General features: G+C 36.3%; 1 protein-coding gene across 1 annotated transcript in view; it reads right to left on the bottom strand.

The window, feature by feature from the left end:
• Nucleotides 1–20,596, bottom strand: part of ABCA8 (ATP binding cassette subfamily A member 8) — a 45,890-nt gene that overhangs the window by 16,076 nt on the left and 9,218 nt on the right. Inside the window, exons 6-22 of the mRNA XM_084863688.1 lie at nucleotides 19,933–20,159; nucleotides 19,260–19,401; nucleotides 18,781–18,966; nucleotides 17,409–17,556; nucleotides 14,552–14,720; nucleotides 12,480–12,538; nucleotides 11,360–11,470; nucleotides 10,427–10,602; nucleotides 9,832–9,951; nucleotides 8,465–8,603; nucleotides 7,800–7,890; nucleotides 6,918–7,057; nucleotides 6,584–6,703; nucleotides 5,378–5,576; nucleotides 3,613–3,779; nucleotides 1,051–1,184; nucleotides 387–524 (exon numbers count right to left, since the gene is read on the bottom strand). Of these exons, the coding sequence (XP_084719814.1) occupies nucleotides 387–524; nucleotides 1,051–1,184; nucleotides 3,613–3,779; nucleotides 5,378–5,576; nucleotides 6,584–6,703; nucleotides 6,918–7,057; nucleotides 7,800–7,890; nucleotides 8,465–8,603; nucleotides 9,832–9,951; nucleotides 10,427–10,602; nucleotides 11,360–11,470; nucleotides 12,480–12,538; nucleotides 14,552–14,720; nucleotides 17,409–17,556; nucleotides 18,781–18,966; nucleotides 19,260–19,401; nucleotides 19,933–20,159 (2,466 nt within the window). The remainder of the gene's footprint in view (nucleotides 1–386; nucleotides 525–1,050; nucleotides 1,185–3,612; nucleotides 3,780–5,377; nucleotides 5,577–6,583; nucleotides 6,704–6,917; nucleotides 7,058–7,799; nucleotides 7,891–8,464; nucleotides 8,604–9,831; nucleotides 9,952–10,426; nucleotides 10,603–11,359; nucleotides 11,471–12,479; nucleotides 12,539–14,551; nucleotides 14,721–17,408; nucleotides 17,557–18,780; nucleotides 18,967–19,259; nucleotides 19,402–19,932; nucleotides 20,160–20,596) is intronic.

Here is a 20,596-nt window from a genome sequence, read left to right as displayed (position 1 = left end):
ATCAAAGCTCTAAAAAATTACATTGATTTCCCAAAGCCACAGAACTTGCATGAATCCAAATGCTAGTTTACCTTGCAGATATTTACTCAATAAGAATAAAATCCACCGAAACCGGTTTGGCTCAGTGGATAGAGCATCAGCCTGCGGACTGAAAAGTCCCAGGTTCGATTCCAGTCAAGGGCATGTACCTTGGTTTCGGGCATATCCCCAGTGGGGGGTGTGCAGGAGGCAGTTGGTTGATTTTTCTCTCTCATCGATGTTTCTAGCTCTCTATCCCTTTCCCTTCCTCTCTTTAAAAAATCAATTAAAAAGAAAAAAAAAAAAGAATAAAATCCCAGCCATCCAGAAGATACCTGATGGAGGAGAGTCAAAAAGTACATACTTACCTTGAAAGATGTCCTTCTTCCAGTTTGGATATGTGCTGATGATTTAGCCATTCTAAGTAGCCCATTACTAACAATATCTATAAGAACTGGGAAGCAATTCAGTCTCTTGGTATTGCACGCTAATGAAAAATTATAATTCTAAAATAGAAAAAGGTTATAAATTTTCAGAGATCTTCATTTTTTTCGTAAAAAAGTAAACATTCAATATTTTAATTAAAAATCATGTTTTAAAAATAGTGCTAAATAATCTAAACAAAAACAAAATTGTGTTAAATAAACCTAAACATGTATAATAGGCGGTATCTGGCTTTCAGGACACCAGTTGTCTGGCTTATGGCTAGAATCAAATATTACCATTGTTTAAAAATAAAACAGAAGTTTCAGCACATATGAATTAGAAAATCCTTGAGAGGAAATACTTATTTTTTGGACTTAAATATGTTCTTGATGGTGGGTATTGTATAATATTTATTTTATGTGTTGGTAGACAATGATTAATATATGAAGTACTTATCACTCTAATGACTACAATTAGCTAAGTAATGAAAGCAGTACTCCTGTATTTGTTTCTAGTTTGGTTTCCTAAATTGAAGGCCAGAGTATATTGATAATTTATTAGCTTTGCACACCTTTAGGATAATTTCTTAAATGGAGACCAGCATACCTTGTTGTGACCAGACACTATGATGGCTCCATTATAAGATGGATCATCTAGGCCACTTCTATTTCCAGAAGCATCCACTTCCAAAGCTATGTTCTGACGCTCCACAGAATGTATAAAGTCATCAATGCTTGCCCCTAAATTGTAGTTTAATGTATTAGGAATCTCAAAACTAAGAAAATCAACATCAACCTGTACAGTGAAATGAAAATTGATGACCTCGTGTAATACTAACTGTGAGGATATTTTCCTACATAGTAACATGCTTGCTACTGTGAATTTAAAAATCTACTTACTTCTATGGATTTTACTTAATAATATATTTATTAACTTATGATCACTGTCATATGGTGCATATGGAATAGACTTTTTTTTCCAAGAAGATTTCAATGAGTAGCTATGCCAAGATAGTTTTAATGACATAGGTAATCTCTACTAATTAATCACCAAATTGGCTAAATTTCACTTCACTACCACTAGATTGTTAATTGATTTTCAAAATGTTTCTTGATAAAAGAAGACACTTGTTGAATGGCTATGTAAAGAGCTCTATGGACTTTCTCCCCAGAAAAAACAACCATTACTTGTAAAAATTACTAAAAAAAAACCCCAACAAGTTGAATTTTTTAAAAATTATTTTAAAGACATACAGAAAACGAAAAAAAATTATGCTAAATTTGTGTAAGAGCACTAAGAAACTGTAATGAAGACCTATACCTTCACAATTCTTCCTGATTGGCATAATAAAAGCTCCCCTCTGAATGGATTAGAGAAGGATTCAGGAATTCTACCTCTTTAAGCCCAGTCTTCCAGGGAGCAATTGTGATGAGGATGATTTGAGAACCACTTGTCCATAAATTAGAACTTCCACCTTATGGGTAAGAAGAGAACTCCAGATCTCTTTGGCCCCCCACCCCCACCCCCCCATTTCTGGTGGTCTCAAGCTTCTGCAACATGAAGCTGAAGGGAATGGGAAAGTTTGGTGGCCTGACCCTCCCAGGAAGATATCTATTGAAGTTGCATCCCTTCCTCACACCACACACAAAAATGAACTAAAAATGTACCACAGACCCAAAATGTAAGAACTAAAAGTATAAAAGCCTTAAAAGAAAATATACTGTAGAAATAAATTTTTGTGATCTTACATTAGGCAAAGCCTACAAAAATATATCATCAAAAGCACAGGCAAGGGAAAAAATAAGTTTGACTTCATAAAAATTAAAACATTATGCCTCAAAGGATACCAATAACAAAGTGAAAAGATGATATATGGGTGAATTAAATATTTAAATACAGTTACAGTTGATTCTTATTATTCTCAGTAGTTATGTACTTTACTTCTATAGTCACTAGAAAGTTATCATAAACACTGAATTAGTGAATACTGGATCAGTGCTTATAGGGGAAACACAGGTTTAGGTTTCTGTAAGTTCTGGTCTTTAACCAAATCAGTACATTGGTTTATTTTATATATATATGTTTCTGTATATTCACTGTTGATTCATTAACCTTGATCTCACTGCCAACAGCTTTATAATGCATGCTTTAACAAAGCTAATCTAACACACATATTTTCTTTGTAAGGTACATCACAGCCTTCTTTACTTAGGAACATTAGATAACACTTCAGCACTACAATTGAGAGGCATTTTACTTTATTTTTTAATAATTTTTTTTGTGTGTATAAATTGGAATCCTCACAAAATGCTTGTGCAAATGTAAATTGATGAAGTCACTATAAAAAATACTTTTACAGTTCCTCAAAAGATTAACAATAGTCACTATGTAACACAATTCCACTCCTAGGTTTTTATCCCAAAGCAATGAATTGCTTTGAAAAAAAAATTATTGAAAAAAAAAACAACCAAAATATAAGCCCTCTGATGAATAATAAAATGTGGTATATCCATTTAATAGAACATTATTCAACAATTAAGAAATGAAGTATTGACACATATTATAACATAGATGAACCTTGAAAACATCATGCTAACTGAAAAAGTCTGTCACAAAAGATCATACACACACACACACATATATATATATATATATATATATATAGTGTATGAACCTACTCATATTAAATGTCTAGAGTAGCATATTCATAGAAATAAAAAATAAATTTATGATTGATCAGAACTAGGGGCAGAGTGAATGGAAATGATTACTAATGATATGGGATTTCTTTTTGAGATGACAATATTCTGAAATGAATTATATTAAAGATTATACGATTCTGTGAATACATTAACAACCATTAAACTGCACATTTTAAATGAATCAATATGGCATTTGAATTATATCTCAAGCTATTAAAATGTGTTTTGGGGTATAAACTTTTTTATTTTGCAAAATGTCATCAGATAATTTATTGTTCCTTGACAAATGCTTTCTTAATTCCTGCTCTATTTTGGTCTTGCATATTCATCATCCCAAGCCTCATAAATTTTTTTGAACACTTGCTGAAGAAGTAAAAAGCTCATTTTTCTCTCTCATGTTTATGTTGTCTAAGTAATACTCTGAACAGTGAATGTATTGGAGATGAAGTATTCAGCACGTTATTACCTGTATTGTTGATGATTAATAACTGAGTGAAAGGATCATGCGGTGGTTGTCCAGGAGCAAGAAAGTATAAATGGGGAGAAATTTCCCATGTGTAAGTGCCACCATATATTTTCACACTGATGTACTCCCACAGCATAGGAAAAATTCCAATTCCCAGAATCAATAGCCTACACAGAAGAAAATTGCCAGTGTGAATGCACAGTCATGCCCTAACCTTTTAAAAACGGTCTAGGCAGATTCTAATTGAATGAGATCAAGAAATTATGAAAACTAAACATATAGCCCTCTGACTCAGGTACTGAGTACCTTATCCTTTTCCTACCTCTCAGTTAGAGATGATAAATTGTATTTATCCTTTTGTTCATTTCTCTTGTTCCTCTCTGGCCATGAGCTACCCTGTACGCTATCATGTGACATGTGTCTTTAAACTCTGTGTCCAGATTCTGCCTCTTCCTGGAATTCCAGTGAGAGGTTCATTCACCAACACATTAAACTCAAATTTCTTCATGGCCAAACCTCTTCACTTAGTCCTGTGATGACTGCATGATTTCTTGGATTTCCAGGCTCAAGTTTTCAATTATTTTTTACTCTTTATTTCCCCATGCTCTCCATTTCAAGTAAGTTGAAATTTTTTATTATATTTTCATGATATCTTAGTTTGAAACATTTCTCCATTCCTAATTTCTAATTTTGTGATACATCTTGTTGCAATTCTTGCTAAAGGACTGGCATCTCTCGAGACATTGTTATATGCTGTTGCCAGACTAAGCTTAAAGATTTTGTTAAATCATGCTCATCTCCTAGTCAAATATTCTCAGTGAATTCTCATTACTTATTTATTTAACAAGTACTTGTTGAGATTCTATTAAGTGCCAACCCTCCAATTTTTTGATGCTTAATCAATGTATTCACAGACAAGGCACTGACTGATAGCCAAAATCCCTTGGACACTTAATCATGTTACGGAGAGGTGACATGATTCTTAGGAGCAGGGAGGCACCTATTATGCACGCAGTATGTATGGAGAGTGAGCTACCATCACTTAAGAGCGCTGGAGGGAAGTTAGGCCCTCTATGTTAGAGCCAGTAGGACATAATGGGAGAGTTAGGATTTCTAGGGCTGAGTCAGTAGCATGACTAGATAACAACTAAAATGAGACATTGGCATATGGACACTGGGAAATATCTACATCCCAATGTTTTTGTCACCTGCCATAGAAAATTTAAAGGAGAGCAAATAGCCCTAACTGGTTTGGCTCAGTAGATAGAGCACCAGCCCTCAGACTGAAGGGCCCAGGTTCCATTCCAATCAAGGGCATGCACCTCGGTTGCAAGCTTGATCCCTGATTGGGGTGAGTGCGGGAGGCAACCAATTGATGTGTTTCTCTCACATTGATGTTTCTCTCTCTCTGTCTTCCTCCCTTCTGCTCTAAGTCAATGGAAAAAATATCCTCAGGTGAGGATTAACACACACACAAATATATATAAAAAATAAATAAATAAATAAATAAATGAGAGCAAATATTACAGTAAAACTTATATTAATTGAACTTTCCCCCTAAAATTAGCTCTGAGACTTTATAAATTTCACTTGCTAGTCTGCTAGTAGATAAAAACTAGGCCCACGAACTAGATTGAGGATTATAGTTTATCCAGTTTGCAGATGCAGACATGTATTTTTATTTTTTGTTTGTTTTCTCTAGTCTTTAGGCCTTAATATTTTTTAATGCATCGACTGCAAAAAGCTACGGAATTCTGATACTCACAGTGATAAAAGAGATTTTCTTTCATGCTTTAGCTTTAAGAAGCGGACCCTTGCAATTGCACGGATTTGCTGTCCCCACAGAGCCATGCCACCTACTGTTTCTTTCATCTCACTAAGTGAAGAGAGAACTTGTTCCATCTCAACAAATCTTTCTGTGTCTCCAGCTCCTTCTGCTTGTACTTCTCCAGATGTCGCAAAACCTGCAAAACACAAAATAAGTAATGCATGAAAAGCCCACTTCAGATGGACTTTATTGAGCTTACTATAGGCATTTGTTATACCAAAGACATCACAGATAACACCCCCTCATAGTGTAGGCACTTGAATAAAAGGACTAGGAAGAAAATCTTAGATGGATACAGACAATGTATTAAAGAGGTTAAGATAAGTATGCAAGATCATCATAGTACCTAAAATCTTCCCAAATGTGATGAAAAACTCTAATCTTCACATATATACCACATAGAATAAACAGAAGGAGGTCCACACCTGAAGATGTAGTTGAATTGTCAAAGCCAAAGACAGAAAGCAGCAGGAGAAAAACAACTCATCATACAAAGAAATCCTCAATAAGATCAGGAGCTGACTTCTCATCAGAAACCACGGAGACCAACAGGCAGCATGATGACTCATTCAAAGTGCTTAGAGAGAAATTAAGAATAAGTGTTTCGTCTGAAATTGCTCTTAGAAAATGGGATTTAATGAGGGCTATGAGCCTTGGGTAGGAGAAAATGGGCCATTTTTAATATCAAGGCAATATTGGTAGTGGAGGTAAAAAAGTGACAGGGATGCACTTGACCTTAATGTATTCTTGTCCAAAATGGCCTTAATCATGGAACCCCACATGTTGTAATCATGTTTTTGAATCATGTTATTGGAATAGTATTTTCTTATTTATTTATTTATTTGAGAGAAGAGGAAAGACACACACACACACACACATACACACACAGAGAGAGAGAGAGAGAGAGAGAGAGAGAGAGAGAGAGAGAGAGAGAGAGATGTTGTTCAGTTATCTTTGCATCCATTGATTGATTTTTGTTTGTGTCCCGACTAGGGGGATCCATCCTGCAATCTTGTGTATCAAGATGATGTTCTAAGCAACTGAGCTACTCGGCCAGGGCCTGGAATGGTGTCTTCTTGAAGAATATACTGGACTAGGTGTTATGAATACACTTATATGATGATTTTCATGCATTTTATTTACCTGGTTCATCAACGGTTGATTTTCCTTCTAGTTTCAGGAACACCTCATTCAAGGTTGTCATGGAAACACCATAATTCCCAATTCCCAAGTCAGGACAGTGATCAAGATTCTCATAAAGTTCTAAAAAAAAAAAACACATACACAAAACAAACATACTGCATCAAATAGAATATATTTCCCACTGTAGATAAAAGTCTAGTTATTCTTACCTCATTTTTTAAATACCTGAACACATTGTATGCTCTTAATAAATGTTAGTTACAGTATTTATCATTGATATTATTTTTATAAATAACATTTATATATTCCATTTTATGATATTTTTGTACATTACCTGGAAATTTATTTGTTTTTTCTAAGGGCAATGTATAGACAAGTTTTCCTTCACTTTTTGCTGATAATTTGGCTTCAGGGATGTGCTTTTTAACAATGGAAGTTATTTTTTCTTGAACACACATTCCATTCAATTGCAAACTGGTGATAAAATATAGATCTGTGTTATTTAACATTATTCTCCAATTGCATGAAGAAAATTACTTGTCTCTAGGAGACAAAGAAAAATTAAATAAGATCTAATGCAAAAAATAGGTCATCCAAACATGAAATAAGAGGTAAAAAAATCAGGTTATATGCAATCCCTACCTCCTAAAATAAAAGATTGAAATACAATAACGTTAAGCATCTTATCTCTGAATCAATCAACAAATAACAGAATATTCCACTATCTAAAAATAATAATAAAATAAAATGGAGAGGATGGACAAGAGAGAAAGAACAAGAGAGAAGAGGAGGAGCTAGGGCAAAGAGAAGAAACAAGGAGTCTGCTTAAGAGACTGTTAAAACCCTGGGTGAGAGATGATGGGGTTGTGAAATACAATGTCAGTTGAGAAAGTTCCCTTAATACATACCTTTCTTACTAAATAATGTGTTGTGGATATATTTTCTATCACATTTATCTAAGCTTTTTTTTGTTATCTTATATTCTCAATCTCTAAAATCTGCCAATCAATAGCTCATATACTATATACTCCATATATCACTATCTTTATTTCTAATCTCTGATCTCTCTATATCTGGCTATACATCTCCTTATTTTATTTGTGTATATGTGTATGTATGTATCTATCAACATTTGTTCTGTGCTGCAATGTGTTGTTCAAGCATCATGCCTTGCTTTAGCCCATTTCTTATTCTCAGCCTCCTCAAGTGGCCGTACCTTAACTGATACCCAATCCCCCATTTCTTCTTTAGAAACAGACTTGAGCCTGCACACTTCAGCTTCCCTTTGGAGAGAAACACTTTCCTGTCTGAAAGGGAAGAAGCAAAGAAGAAAGTTTGTTAGGAATTTGACCGTTCTTTCCCAAATATTGATAGATAATTGTCTGCATGATACAACTCTTATTCAGGAGCTTCTATTATTTTCAAATACAGGGCTACATCAAGATTCTTTGAAATAGACACATTTTAATATTACTTATATACTTTAGAATGTTTTTCCTTCCAGCCAGTCAGAGAGGTTATGCGGATAAATCTTTGAATATAGAGAATCATCACATTATACATTTTAATGGGACACTCTATCAACTGAGCTAAACCAGTTTCGGCAGGACCATTGCCTTTGAATATAGACTCTTCCTTCAAAATAAGTGAGTTTCCTGGAAGATCATACCTCCACGAAATCAAAGGATACAAAATCCTAGGAGATACACAGAAGTGGTTGGGAATAAGACTCTTGGGCCAGTTCATACCATTACCAGCTGTTCCAATGGCTGGATATAGCTGGATGACCATGTTACAAAATAGAGCTGCTGAGCATGTAATCCATATTTCTCAAATCTCATAAAGAATTCATCGTGATACTTAAAGCAAACCAGCACTTACCAGCCAGGATGTCAGCCTCATCCATGAACTGGGTACTGAACACGATCACACGGCCCATTTTCCGCTCCTTCAACAAGCTCCACACTTGATGCCTTGAAAAGGGATCCAACCCAGCAGTTGGTTCATCCAATAGGAAAATCTACAGTGGAGGGGGGGTATATAAAAGGGTCTTTTCTTGATTTATCAGAAAATGATACCAGGAACTATGAGTTAATTGCATTACACAATGACTATGACTAGAAAATCTCAATAAAAGGGTCTTTTCAATAAAGCGTGTAGTTCTTCCAGAAAACACATTGAAACAATATTATTTAGGTTTCAAAGGGCACTGTGGTTAGGATTTTGTTCTTATATATAACTAGAGGCCCGGTGCAGGAAATTCATGCACAGAGGTTTGTATCTCTCAGCCCAGCCTGCACTATCTCTAATCTGGGATCCCTCAAGGGATGTCCAACTGCCCATATAGGCCTGATCCAGGTAGAATCGGGCCTTAACGTGAAGTTAGACTTCCCTCTCACAATCTAGGACTGCTGGCTCCCAACTGCTCGCCTGCCTGCCTTCCTGATTGCCCCTAACAGCTTCTGCCTGCCAGCCTGATCACCTCTAACCACTACCCTACCAGCCTGATTGATACCTAACTGCTCCTCTGCCAGCCTGTTTGCCCCTAACTGCCCTCTCCCACAGGACTTGCCACCCTTAACTGTCCTCCCTTGCAGGCCTGGTCCCTCCCAACTGTTCTCCGCTGCTGGCCATATTGTGGTGGCCATATTGTGTCCACATTGGGCAGCTAACTTGTGTGCTGGAGTGATGGTAAATTTGCATATTACTATTTTATTAGATAGGATAGAGGCCTGTTGCACATGTGGGGGCCAGCTGTTTTGCCCTGAAGGGTGTCCCACATCAGGGTGGGGATTCAATTGGGACATAGGACAACCTGGGTGAGGGGCCTGTGGTGGTTTGTAAGCCGGCCATGCACCCCCAGCGACAGAAGTGGAGGCCCTGCTATCTGGGATTTATTTATCTTTTATAATTGAAACTTTGTAGCCTTGAGTGGAGCCCTGGACTGCCCAGGGTGTGCAGAAAGCTTGGCTTCTTCCATTGCCCAGGAAACCCAAGCCCCCTGCTTGCTCTGTGGCCATAGCCATTGTGGGTGGGTTAATTGGCATACTCGCTCCTGATTGGCTGGTGGGCATGGCTTGTGGATGTGGCAGATTGAAGGTTAATTTGAATATTACTCTTTTATTAGATAGGATGTCCCATCATAAATATTTTATCACAGATGTCCTTTGCAAATAAAAGTTTGGAACTACTACCAAAAGTTTTAATTTTAAAAATTTTAATCCATCTCTAAATCCCATCTTATTTACCTGAGGATCTCCTAAAATGGCAATCCCAAAAGTGAGTTTTCTTTTCTGTCCACCACTTAAGTTTTGAGCAATGATGTCTTCAATATTGTCCATTTGCAATTCCAGCACAACTCTTTGTATCTAACAAAATGACAACATTTGTGTCATGATACAAGATTCCTTTCTTTTTTATTTTTACATTGATAAATACAAGTCAGAAAAGTATAATGGTTAAAAGCATACATTCTGAGTCAGACTACTCGATTTGAATACCACTTCACATTAACTAGCTGCGTAGTCTTGGTCAAGTTACTTGTTCTCTTGAACATCAGTTTCCACATAAGTAAAAATGGAGATAATAATAGCACCTATCTTATAGAGTTGTTATGGGAAATAAATGAATTAGTATATTTAAAGTTAGGTATAATGCTTCACATATAAATTATACATAAATGTTAGTTAACCATTTAACTGAGATAAATTAGATTTTTTTTGGCCCAACTTTTATAGAAGGACTTTGCTCAAAGATAATTTAATGAAATTCATTCGAACTCAGAGCAAATAGACTTCATGTTCTCATTTTGACTAATACGTTAGTTCTGATATATTTATGTACCTCTTGTTCCACTTCCTGTGGTGGAATCCCTTTTATCTTAGCAAAGAGTCTGAGATTTTCTCTCACGGTGAGGTAGTCAAATTGCACGTTGGATTGTGGGCAAACTCCAGTGAGCTTGCTGATATTTTCTAAATCAGCCATTTCTGAAAGTTTATTACTATACATAGTGACTGAACCTATAACAAAGATATTAAAAGTTAACATCAGACTATACTTAAATTAAGATATATTTCTGAATGAAAAGCCACTATTGAGTTATTTATATGGTTTTATCTTCAAGATTTATACAACTCAGGCATTGTGAACTTTCATTTAAGTAGTGTGGTGTATGGGTAGGAGCAAGGTTCCTTCTGCAGATTTTTCCATTAAGTTGTAGTCTATTTATTCTCTCCTCATAGTTAGGTGTAGTTCTATGATAAATGGTATATAAGTAGGGATTGCAAAGTGCCTCCACCCTAGGGTTGTCCTCTCTTTGCTCCTGGAGTCATGGGCATCACGGGATGAAGAATCCCTAACTAGCTTCCTAGGGGGTGTAGAAAGAGAGGTGCTGTGGTCCTTCCTAACTAGAGCCCCACATGTGTGAGTAAGGCTATGCTAAAGCATCTGCCCCCAGCTATTTTAATCCAGATAGAAAAACCACCAACCAACCCACAGAATCTTGAGAAATAAGAAAACATTTTTATTTTAAGCTATTAGTTTTGGGAATGCTTGTTGTGCAGCAAAAGCTGACAGATACAAGTTGGAATGTCAAAGGAACATGTAAATAATGATCACAAAATAATAAAATTTCATATATACCAATTAAGTGTTGCATACCTCTTTAGAATACTATAAATTAACTTCCGTTTTTCCCTGGTAATCTGTGTTTGTGATTAATGATCACAAGAACTTATTCTTGTCAGCCTGCCTTTGGGGGAAAAAGAACAATCTTACCTTGGGTGGGAATAGATAACCCACTAAGAATGTTTAATAGTGTTGTTTTTCCAGCTCCACTGTGACCAAGTACTGCAGTGATTTGGCCTTCATATATGTCAAATGCCAGATCTAGGAAGAAAAAAGAAAAGGAAAGAAGGCTGGGGGAAAGGAAAGCAGAAAAAGATTGGGAGGTAGAAAAAAAAACTACAAATTTTATTGTGGAGTTAAAATTTGTCTTTTAATTTCCTTGAATGGCCATGTTTTCAATATATGAATATGTGAAGTTGTTAAACTCTAAATAAAAATATATGCTTTGATAAATTTGTATGTGCATCCTGTTTTGAAAATTTGAAATTATTTGTTTGAAAAGCCAAGAAACATCTTATACTCTTAAGTTCATTGATATTGCCTGGTATATGGCAAGTAAATATTATTATTTATTGACTAAATGCTAATTTAGGCAATAAATGATAGATTAATAGTTATATAAATTGTTATGTGGATAAAAATCCTTTGGTGTATAGAATGTTTTTGCACAAAATAAAAATAGCAATATACACAAAAGCTTTAGAGTTATAGAAGAAAAATTTGAGTTTGTGGAAAACAAGCCAGAATAGCTTTAGGCTACCTCAGTATGATATAGTATATCTTTCAAAGACATATATAATTTGAAAACACAATTTTTTCCTTTTATATATAAAACTAATTGTTAGAAAGGAAATTTTATCATATGGCTAAATAACTAATTTCAAATCTGAAATACCACCAGTAATTGTTCACCAAGAGCAAAAACAAGAGTGAAAATCAGAAAATTAATTCTATATAATAAAAGGCTAATATGCAAATAGACTGAACAGCACAGAATGACTGGTTATTTTGATGTGCAATGACCACCAGTGGGCAGATGCTCATTGCGGGAGCTTCCCCTTGGTGGTCAAATGCACTCCCATAGGGGTAGCACCACTCAGCCACAAGCCAGGCTCAAGGCCGGCCAGTGCAGGGCAGTGGTGGGAGCCTCTTCCGCTTCCACAGCAGCATAAAAATGTCTGACTGAGGGCGCAGGATGGGCTGAGGGACCCCCGAGTGCACCAATTTTGTGCACCACACCTCCAGTATCAATATAATAACTAAATAGTACCTTTCAAAGCTTCTATTTTATCAGGCTTTCCTTTATATTCTTTTGTAACATTTCTGATTCTAAAAAAAAAAGAAAGAAAAAGCGGTTTCAAGTTATGACAATTTTCTTTAGTTGGTAATTCTAGGTTTGGCTGACATGATTTATGAATCTGCCCCCTTCAGTGCATAGGAAAGCTGGGACATTACTCTCTGGCAATCATGCTTGTGTGTGAGAATCAGCTAGAATATTTTCCCCACGCCTTGGCTGCACACTAGCTTAACCTGCAAAGTTTTTAAAAAATATTTTTTATTGATTTCAGAGAGGGAAAGGGAGTGAGAGATAGAAATATCAATGATGAGACAGAATAATTGATTATCTGCCTCTTATACCTCCCACATTGGAGATTGAGCCCACAACTCGGGCATATACCCTGGCCGGGAATAGAGCCATGAACTCCTGGCTCATAGATCAACATTCAACCACACAGAGCCACACCAGCTGGGCTACCTTTCAAGTTTTAAAATTTCCCTATGCTTGGAACATACCAGCAGGTAATATTGTTCCAATGACTGAGGTGGAATCTGATATTACTATTGAAAACCAGGATCATCTCTAAACTGCAAAGCCAAAGAAGTTAGACCAAGAGGTAACACAGGCATCCATTCCTGAAGGGCTCATTGTGAACTACTGACTCAGGCTGGAGTTATCTTTGGTTATCTTGAGTCAAGGTCAGGGTGGAGTAAGGGAGAGAGGCAAAGATCATTACTGTGAGAGCAATGGGTTATACAGTCCTACCCAACTGAACTCACCCCAGCTAGAACACTTAGTAGCCCTGTTGCCTTAGCCAGTGTACATATTCTGGGTAATTTTTGGCTTTTGTAACCCAATAATTTAGGGCTGTGTTGAAGGATGAGTAAAATATTGCATCTTGCATGCATAGTGCTTTGCATCTTGTATGCATAGTGCTTTGTTCTTGGTAAGTATTCAGTAAACATCAGATGATATTGGTTTATGATGATGATTATGGTAATAGAAAGAAATAGAATTAGCATGCTAGGTGCTATTATAGATCTGGAATGCTAGGCATTTTACATGTTTTATTTTTATCAAGTACATATCCATAAACGGAATCAAATTTACATTTCTTATTTTGTCATATATTCATCAAGTAATCCAGGTTCTATTCATATTGAACTGTTTAGATTTTCTCCTTTCTGTTTTAATCCCATTTTAGCATCATTCTACATAGTTCTTATAGTTGAGTGAGCTGCTAAAGAGATAGAAAAATTAAAATAAACATATAAACACATCAACTAAAGTCACTGCTTTGCTTCCAGTTGATCTGCTGGAGGTTAAACCTAGTTTAGGTCACAGGACTAATATAAGTATGGAAGATACATATGGAACATATTAAAATAAAAAATGAAATTGTTGTAGTAGAAATTTAGTAGTCTGGCATAATCTGAGACAGTTCAGGAAAGACTAACATATATACTGGGTACAGATGGATGAATAAAATTTAGTTAGGGATGTTGAGAAATTTCTTCTTAATTTTTAATTTAAAAATAAAAGTTACTAGCACTGAACAAAGCACATTCTAAAAGGCATTTTTCCCTTAATTCCAAATGTGACTATCTTTAGATCTTCTCTTCCTTTTTCTTCCCTACTCTTTCATTTTCTTTGGAAGGGTAATAAATATAAAAGAGAAGTTTAAAAAATTGAGAGAGAAAAAATAGGGAATATAATAGAGGTAGGAGTTATGTGTGAATAAATGAGCCCAGGCAAAGAAAAGAGTAAGGTTGAGGCTAAAATTTAAGAAGACAACAGATAGAAGATTAAGAATCCAGATGAAGGTTTTGTCAAATTATCTTTGTGGATGAAATCTCAGTTTGTATTTAATGTAAATGTCACTAATATAAGACAAAAAAGGTAAAGGAACTTTTCTTCCAGCTTGAAGTGGGAAGTGATGAATGAGCATTGGATGAGGTTCGATGGGACCTATCAATAGGGCACTAGAGAGAACTTGGCCTATTTCAAGTGCGAACTACTAGCTCTTCATTATTTGGCCTGTTCTCCATCTGTATCCTTGTTACCTGATGGCTTCTTTCCCATGGAATTCTGGAGACATTGGTTCAAAAGAGTCATTAGATGAAGGATCAGAATATATTTCATCTTCAAGGGCCACATGATCAGCATTATGTTGTCGTGACCAAAATGAGGACTTCAGGAAAAACAAGGGTGAGTATTGATGTCCATATTCATCTATGTGGCCAGGAGACAAATTCTGGGTCAATCACCACATTAAGGGAGAGAGTTACCCCAATGCAGCATAGCAACACAAACTTTCTGCCAATAAACTTGAGACATGGTCAACATGAAAAAATACATGTTTGGATATATGTAGCTTCTTAAGGAGAAAAAAGATCACTAAGATGTCTCTCTATTATAATTATTATTCCTCTGAGAAGAACTGAAGCTGTGAGTTTAAAAAATTCTGGAGGAACTTAAATGTTAAGTCTCTTCTTAACCCCAAAACATCAAGACAAATGGAAGATTTGTCATGCTGAACTCTATCCATGCTGGCAAAGGAAGAACTTGAGGACTATTTCTACACTAATAAAATTGTATCATGCTAATTGACCGTTCCTTTGTGACACCCACCAGCCAATCAGGAGTGAGTATGTAAATTAACCCAAAGATGGCAGGTTAATTTGCATACATAGGCTCCAAGTGGCTGGGGGTTGGGGGTGTGTTCCACACCATCTCAGCCGCTCAGAGCCTCTGGGCAGCGTGGGAAGGCAGAAAGGTGGCTCTGGGCAGGAGCAAAAGGCAGCTCCTTCCAGAGCAAAGGCGGTGTCAACAGCCAGGGGAAGGAAGGTCTATTCTTGCATGAATCTTCATGCATCAGTCCTCTAGCTGCATATAAAACAAAAAATGCTCCAAGACAAGATTGATTAGTATTTAAAAAAAATAAGTGACAAGAATGGGAGAGAATGGGGCAAGAAAACTTATTAAAATTGAACACAGAGTGGAATTTCAAAAGCTAATTTGTATTTATGCCTTATATCAACTCCAAATTATAACATTCCTCTGAAGCAAATTTATGATCTGCGTTAAGAATGCATTATCTATGAACCTCTTTCTGAAAACGAATCCACAGTATATTTGCACTTAATTATCTCTTCTATTTTCCAACAGGTAAGGGACATTATGAAATGGAAGAATTATTTTTATCTACTATTCTGCAATTGGCTTCCAATGTAAGATTGATGGGTTTTCAAACTTCTGTATACCTTTCACATGTTCAGGCATGCATCCATGCAATAAATATATACCGAACATTCCCTGCATACCTGTCGTAGGTATATTATTAGTACTTATCTTTTCCCCTGGATTAGGAAGTCTGTCAAATAAAGCATGTAGCTTAACTGGATACATTCTGCCACAAGGTTTATTAATACATGATTCTATCATTTTATCTAGTTAATTTTCCTTTCTAACATTCATACTTTTTATCTTTAAAAGAATTTCTAACAAAGTCATCTTGTTTAAATTCAGGCTTAAACTCAGTCTTTCTCTTTCTTTCTTTCTTTTTTTTTTTTTTTTGAGAGAGAGCGAGTGGGAGGGAGAAATAGAAACATTGATGGGAGAGATCATCAATCAGCTGCCTCTTATAGGCCTGCTACTGGGGATTAAACCTACAACCCAGCCAAATTTCGTGACAGGGAATCAAACTGGTGACTTCTTGGTTCATGGGTTGACACTCAACCACTGATCCATACAGGCCAGGCTAAATTCAGTCTTAATGAATGGATGATACAAATAATTCCAATTGTATAATAAAATATATAAGCCAAAAAGTATAGATCATGACATATATTTTTCTGGGCTCTTCTAGAAGACAGAGGTAGTTATTGTTTTTGAGAGATCACCTAAAAAGAGCACAATCAAGCCACTGCTTCAAGACCACACTGTGTGTCTTCAGTCTCACTCCCTTCTCTTCTTCCCTTTCTACCAGTGTGTAGTCACTGGTGACATTTTTACCCACTCAGTGTGTTTATGCATTAGTGACTTCCATAATTTTACTGAAGTATGATTAACAAATAAAAATTATATTCATACATACATACATACATACATACATATATGTATGGATTAAATGTATAATAAAGGCCCTTGGTGTTCTGTTCTGAATGGGAAATGCAGAGGTGACACAGCCCCTGCCTTTCATTATAAAAGGAGGGAGGAAAAACTGCAGCAGTATTTCATCTGCAAGTACTTACTAAGTCCCTGGCATGTACCAGGCACTGAGGTGGGTGCTTGGGGTTTATCCGTGAACAAAACAGAGCCCTGCTTCTGTGGAATGCATATTCTTTCGTGTTGCAGGCTGATAAAAATGAAGATTTATCACCTATTGACTTTCCCATTGTGAAACTATGAGGAGATCTTTTTGAAAGAGAGGTACCCTGGTCCCACCACTGATTAAATGAATTATAATCTCTTGGAGTTGAGCTGTGCTCAGAAGGTTTTTCAAATTCCTCGTGTGGTTCTAAAGTACAGCCAGGGCTCAGTACAGGTGAGCTAAATAGTTAGACAAAGCAGCTATAAATTTCCATGACTAATTACCAAGCCAGAGCCACTTAGGAACTAGGTTTCTAAGCATCTCTTTAAAAAGAAACAAGCCACACCCAGAGTAGAGTGAAGTTCAAACAAAGGCTTGTTATTCTATAAGCAAAATTCAGGCTTCTGCTCTGACCAGTCAAAACAGCCAGAGAGAAATAAACAACCGAATTGGTCACTGGCAATAACTTTGTTGATTTCAATGACCTTGATGCACAGGATAGTTCTTTAAATATAAATAACACTCGTTAGGAGATTAATTTTAGCAAAAAAAAAAAAAGAAAAAAAGGGATTTAAATGGCGTTTGATTTTAATCATATCACTACTCACTTGGCAAAATTTTTTCAAAATAAATCGTCAATGCCAGATAGATGAAAATATCAAAAACCAACATAAAATGCGTTGCTATTATTTGACTCGAGTAGTTTGAAAAAGCAGGAAGTGCATTGGAATTCACATCATTGTCCACACGTAAAAGCTGAAAATGAAAAGGTAATTAGTGAAGGGAAATTAGGCTTATGATAAATGATAAACAGGTATAGCATATAAAAATAAAATAAGCTACTCTTTGCCCCATACCAGGAATACAAAGTTGAATAAAACTGACTAGTTTAGTCTCAAATCTGTTAAAAAGCATGCACATGAGAACAACTACAATGCAGTTTAGTAACTGCAATGTGTTCCCAATGAAATGGGAGTGTCAGGAGGAGGTAGAGGAGTTTGGGAAAAGATGACATGTGACCTTTGCCTTCAATAAATCTTTACCAAATAGAATATGGAGGAAAGGTATGGTGTTCTTTAAAAATGTCTCCTGAGAGAGAATTCATGCTCCTGGAAAGATCACTGCTGTGTTGAAGAATGAGTGGGCTGGTCTATAATGTTCAAGCTAATGAGTACTTTATAACAAACAGCCCTTTTGCTAAGCACTAAATAACGGATCTGTAGTGAGTGACATGACCATTAATTGGAAGAATGGCAAAGTAAATTTAATGTGAGAATCAGATCAAGAGAAATGATATTTTATGAACAGAAATGTAATTCACTGAATGCATTTTCAAGTGTTTTTAACTTTGACTTTTATTATTTTTTTGGTTTCAATGATCATGCATGCTGTTTAATTACTAAGTCAAAATATGAACTGGAAGAGTTATTTAGTATTATATTTGTGACATCATGTCCATATTTAATTAGCTGCCAAAATAACAATCCAAAAATTATATATTGGCCTTCCATTTTTTTTTTCACTCACCCATGGTTTATTTTACTGGGCTAAGTGCTGCCAAAGCTTTTAAAACCTCACTATAGTCTTTATTAGGACTTTCTACCTTATAATACTAAGCATTATAAGAGACAAAAATAGGGTTAATACATAGCAAAATAATAGTTTATTTTTTATTTAAATGTAATTTATTTTATCTTATACTCTCGTGTTCTGAGATTTGAGTTGCTCCTATAACTCAGTGCATAGAGCATTCTAATTGTTGTATTTAAGGTAATTATTATGCCTAATCTCACCAGGATGCAATTTGTAGATACTTATATATGCTTGCGTAGAAGAAAAAAAAGAAAGAAAATGTAACAAAAATTTAACATGCCAGTGTTTGATTTTTAATGAAGTAAATAATGTGATACCAGAAACAAAATCCCAGAGAAGGAAGATGGCTCACAAATGCCATTAGTAAGTGATCAGATGGTTTCTCACCTTGGTCATTCCAAGCATGAAGGCAAAGGGGCTGAGAAAACCCAACATCCACTCCAAGGACGCAGGAAGATGCCTGTACAAGACCGTGAACCCTAGACTCCCGCAGAAGACAGTGAGAAGGAACATGACCAGGCCAGTGAGGAATGTCTTCTTTATCAAGACGCTCATTAGAAAAGCCAAAGCTATCTATGGGGAGAGAAGACACAGTTGGTTTATGTCTCTCTAGAAATTATTCCTAACAAAATAACATTAGAAATCAAATATATAAAATTAACATTATGTTATTAGTCTATGTATTAAATACAAAAGATGATCTGAAATTTCCCCTATAAACTGGCATTACAGGTCAAATACCAGTCTACAGACTTTCCCTGCAAAGAGAGCAGGCATAGAAGAAAAGGGTTATGTAGAACAACAACCTATTTGAAAACCAACATTTAATCTTATCAGATGGGAAAAAGGATAATTCCCCAACTCACCAAAGACAATCCATAGAGGAAAAAGAGAGCGAAGAGCACCATGAAGCCAGTCCAAATTATAAATTGGGTAGATTTTATAATAAGCACCAATAAAAGAGTATCAATGAAGATGAAACCAGCATAGAGCAAACCCCAGGAGAGCCTAAGGGGGAAATAATGTTATTTTAGTATTTCATGTTCCATTGGAAAGGAATTGTCGTGGATTCTAACACACTGGGAATAGCTCAACTTGTGACATTTTAAATTCCAATTACCCAGCCCTGATATACCAGCCTGTTCTGCCAGTCTGCTCCCTCAAGTATATCCATCATACCTGATCCCCAAAAGGGCTTCTGATCCTGGACCACTTTTTCCCCTTTCAGCCTCACTCTGGCTGGAATTTTACTTTTGGCTTAGGCACCGATGTCTATCACTTTGACCACACTCTTATCTGTAGACTCAGTGGTCACCCCCCAGGAACCCTGCTTTGCAATCACCCCAAAAAACAAAACCTGATGTTCTCTCTTTGAGATGCATAGTAACCCCTAGCCTCAGCCTGACAAGCATTCCACTAAGGACAATGTATCCCATTCGTAGAAAAAAGGGAGAAAATCATTGCATTTGCCAAATGATGCTTCGAAGAAGTCCACTTTCCCTAAATTCCCACCTTCATTTATTGGTACACTTGACTCACCAGAATGCTGATTGTCGAAGACCCATCATTGTCATCAAACCCTTCATCCTTTTCCTCTCTCTTGTGACATTAATAGAGGCATAATAAATGAATGGGGAAAAGGTAATGATGAGGAAGAAAAGGATGAGATCCATGGTTAACCCTTCGTGACTCACGAAGGGATGTGTCTTCATAGTTTTCCCAGTAACTGACTTCAATTCCTCCGTCACCGAGTGATTTGTTGTGATCTGAAGAAAGACATGGATTTGTATATTTATGGATGACAGGCTCCGTATTCTTTCAATCATCTCTTTTACTATGGACACGTAATGGGTCTGTGTGAAGCTGATGCTAGCCCAACTTCTCACTTCCCTGTTCTGCCACTGGCCGCGTGGAGCCTCCACTCCAGGCATCCAGAGCTGCACAGAGTTCCCCAAATTAGCCATGTGCTTTATCGCCTCTCTGCCTAACCTTGCCTGATGATTTGCTTGAAATGTCTTGATGACATTATCTATTCAGCAAACTTCTTCCCTCAAGCTTCAGTGTGGAATGTTATTTCAATGAGGCATTCTTCCGTGGTCTCCTAGACCGAGAAGCTTGTGCTCATTTACCTGGAAGGACTTTATGAACACCTCCATGACTGCCTACTTCTCCTCTTCCAAGAATTTAGTTGTATGTCTGGCTT

This window comes from Pipistrellus hanaki (assembly GCF_964339955.1).
Source record: "Pipistrellus hanaki genome assembly, chromosome: 16".
NCBI classification, from domain to species: domain Eukaryota; kingdom Metazoa; phylum Chordata; class Mammalia; order Chiroptera; family Vespertilionidae; genus Pipistrellus; species Pipistrellus hanaki.
This window is presented reverse-complemented; position numbering and strand designations above follow the sequence as displayed.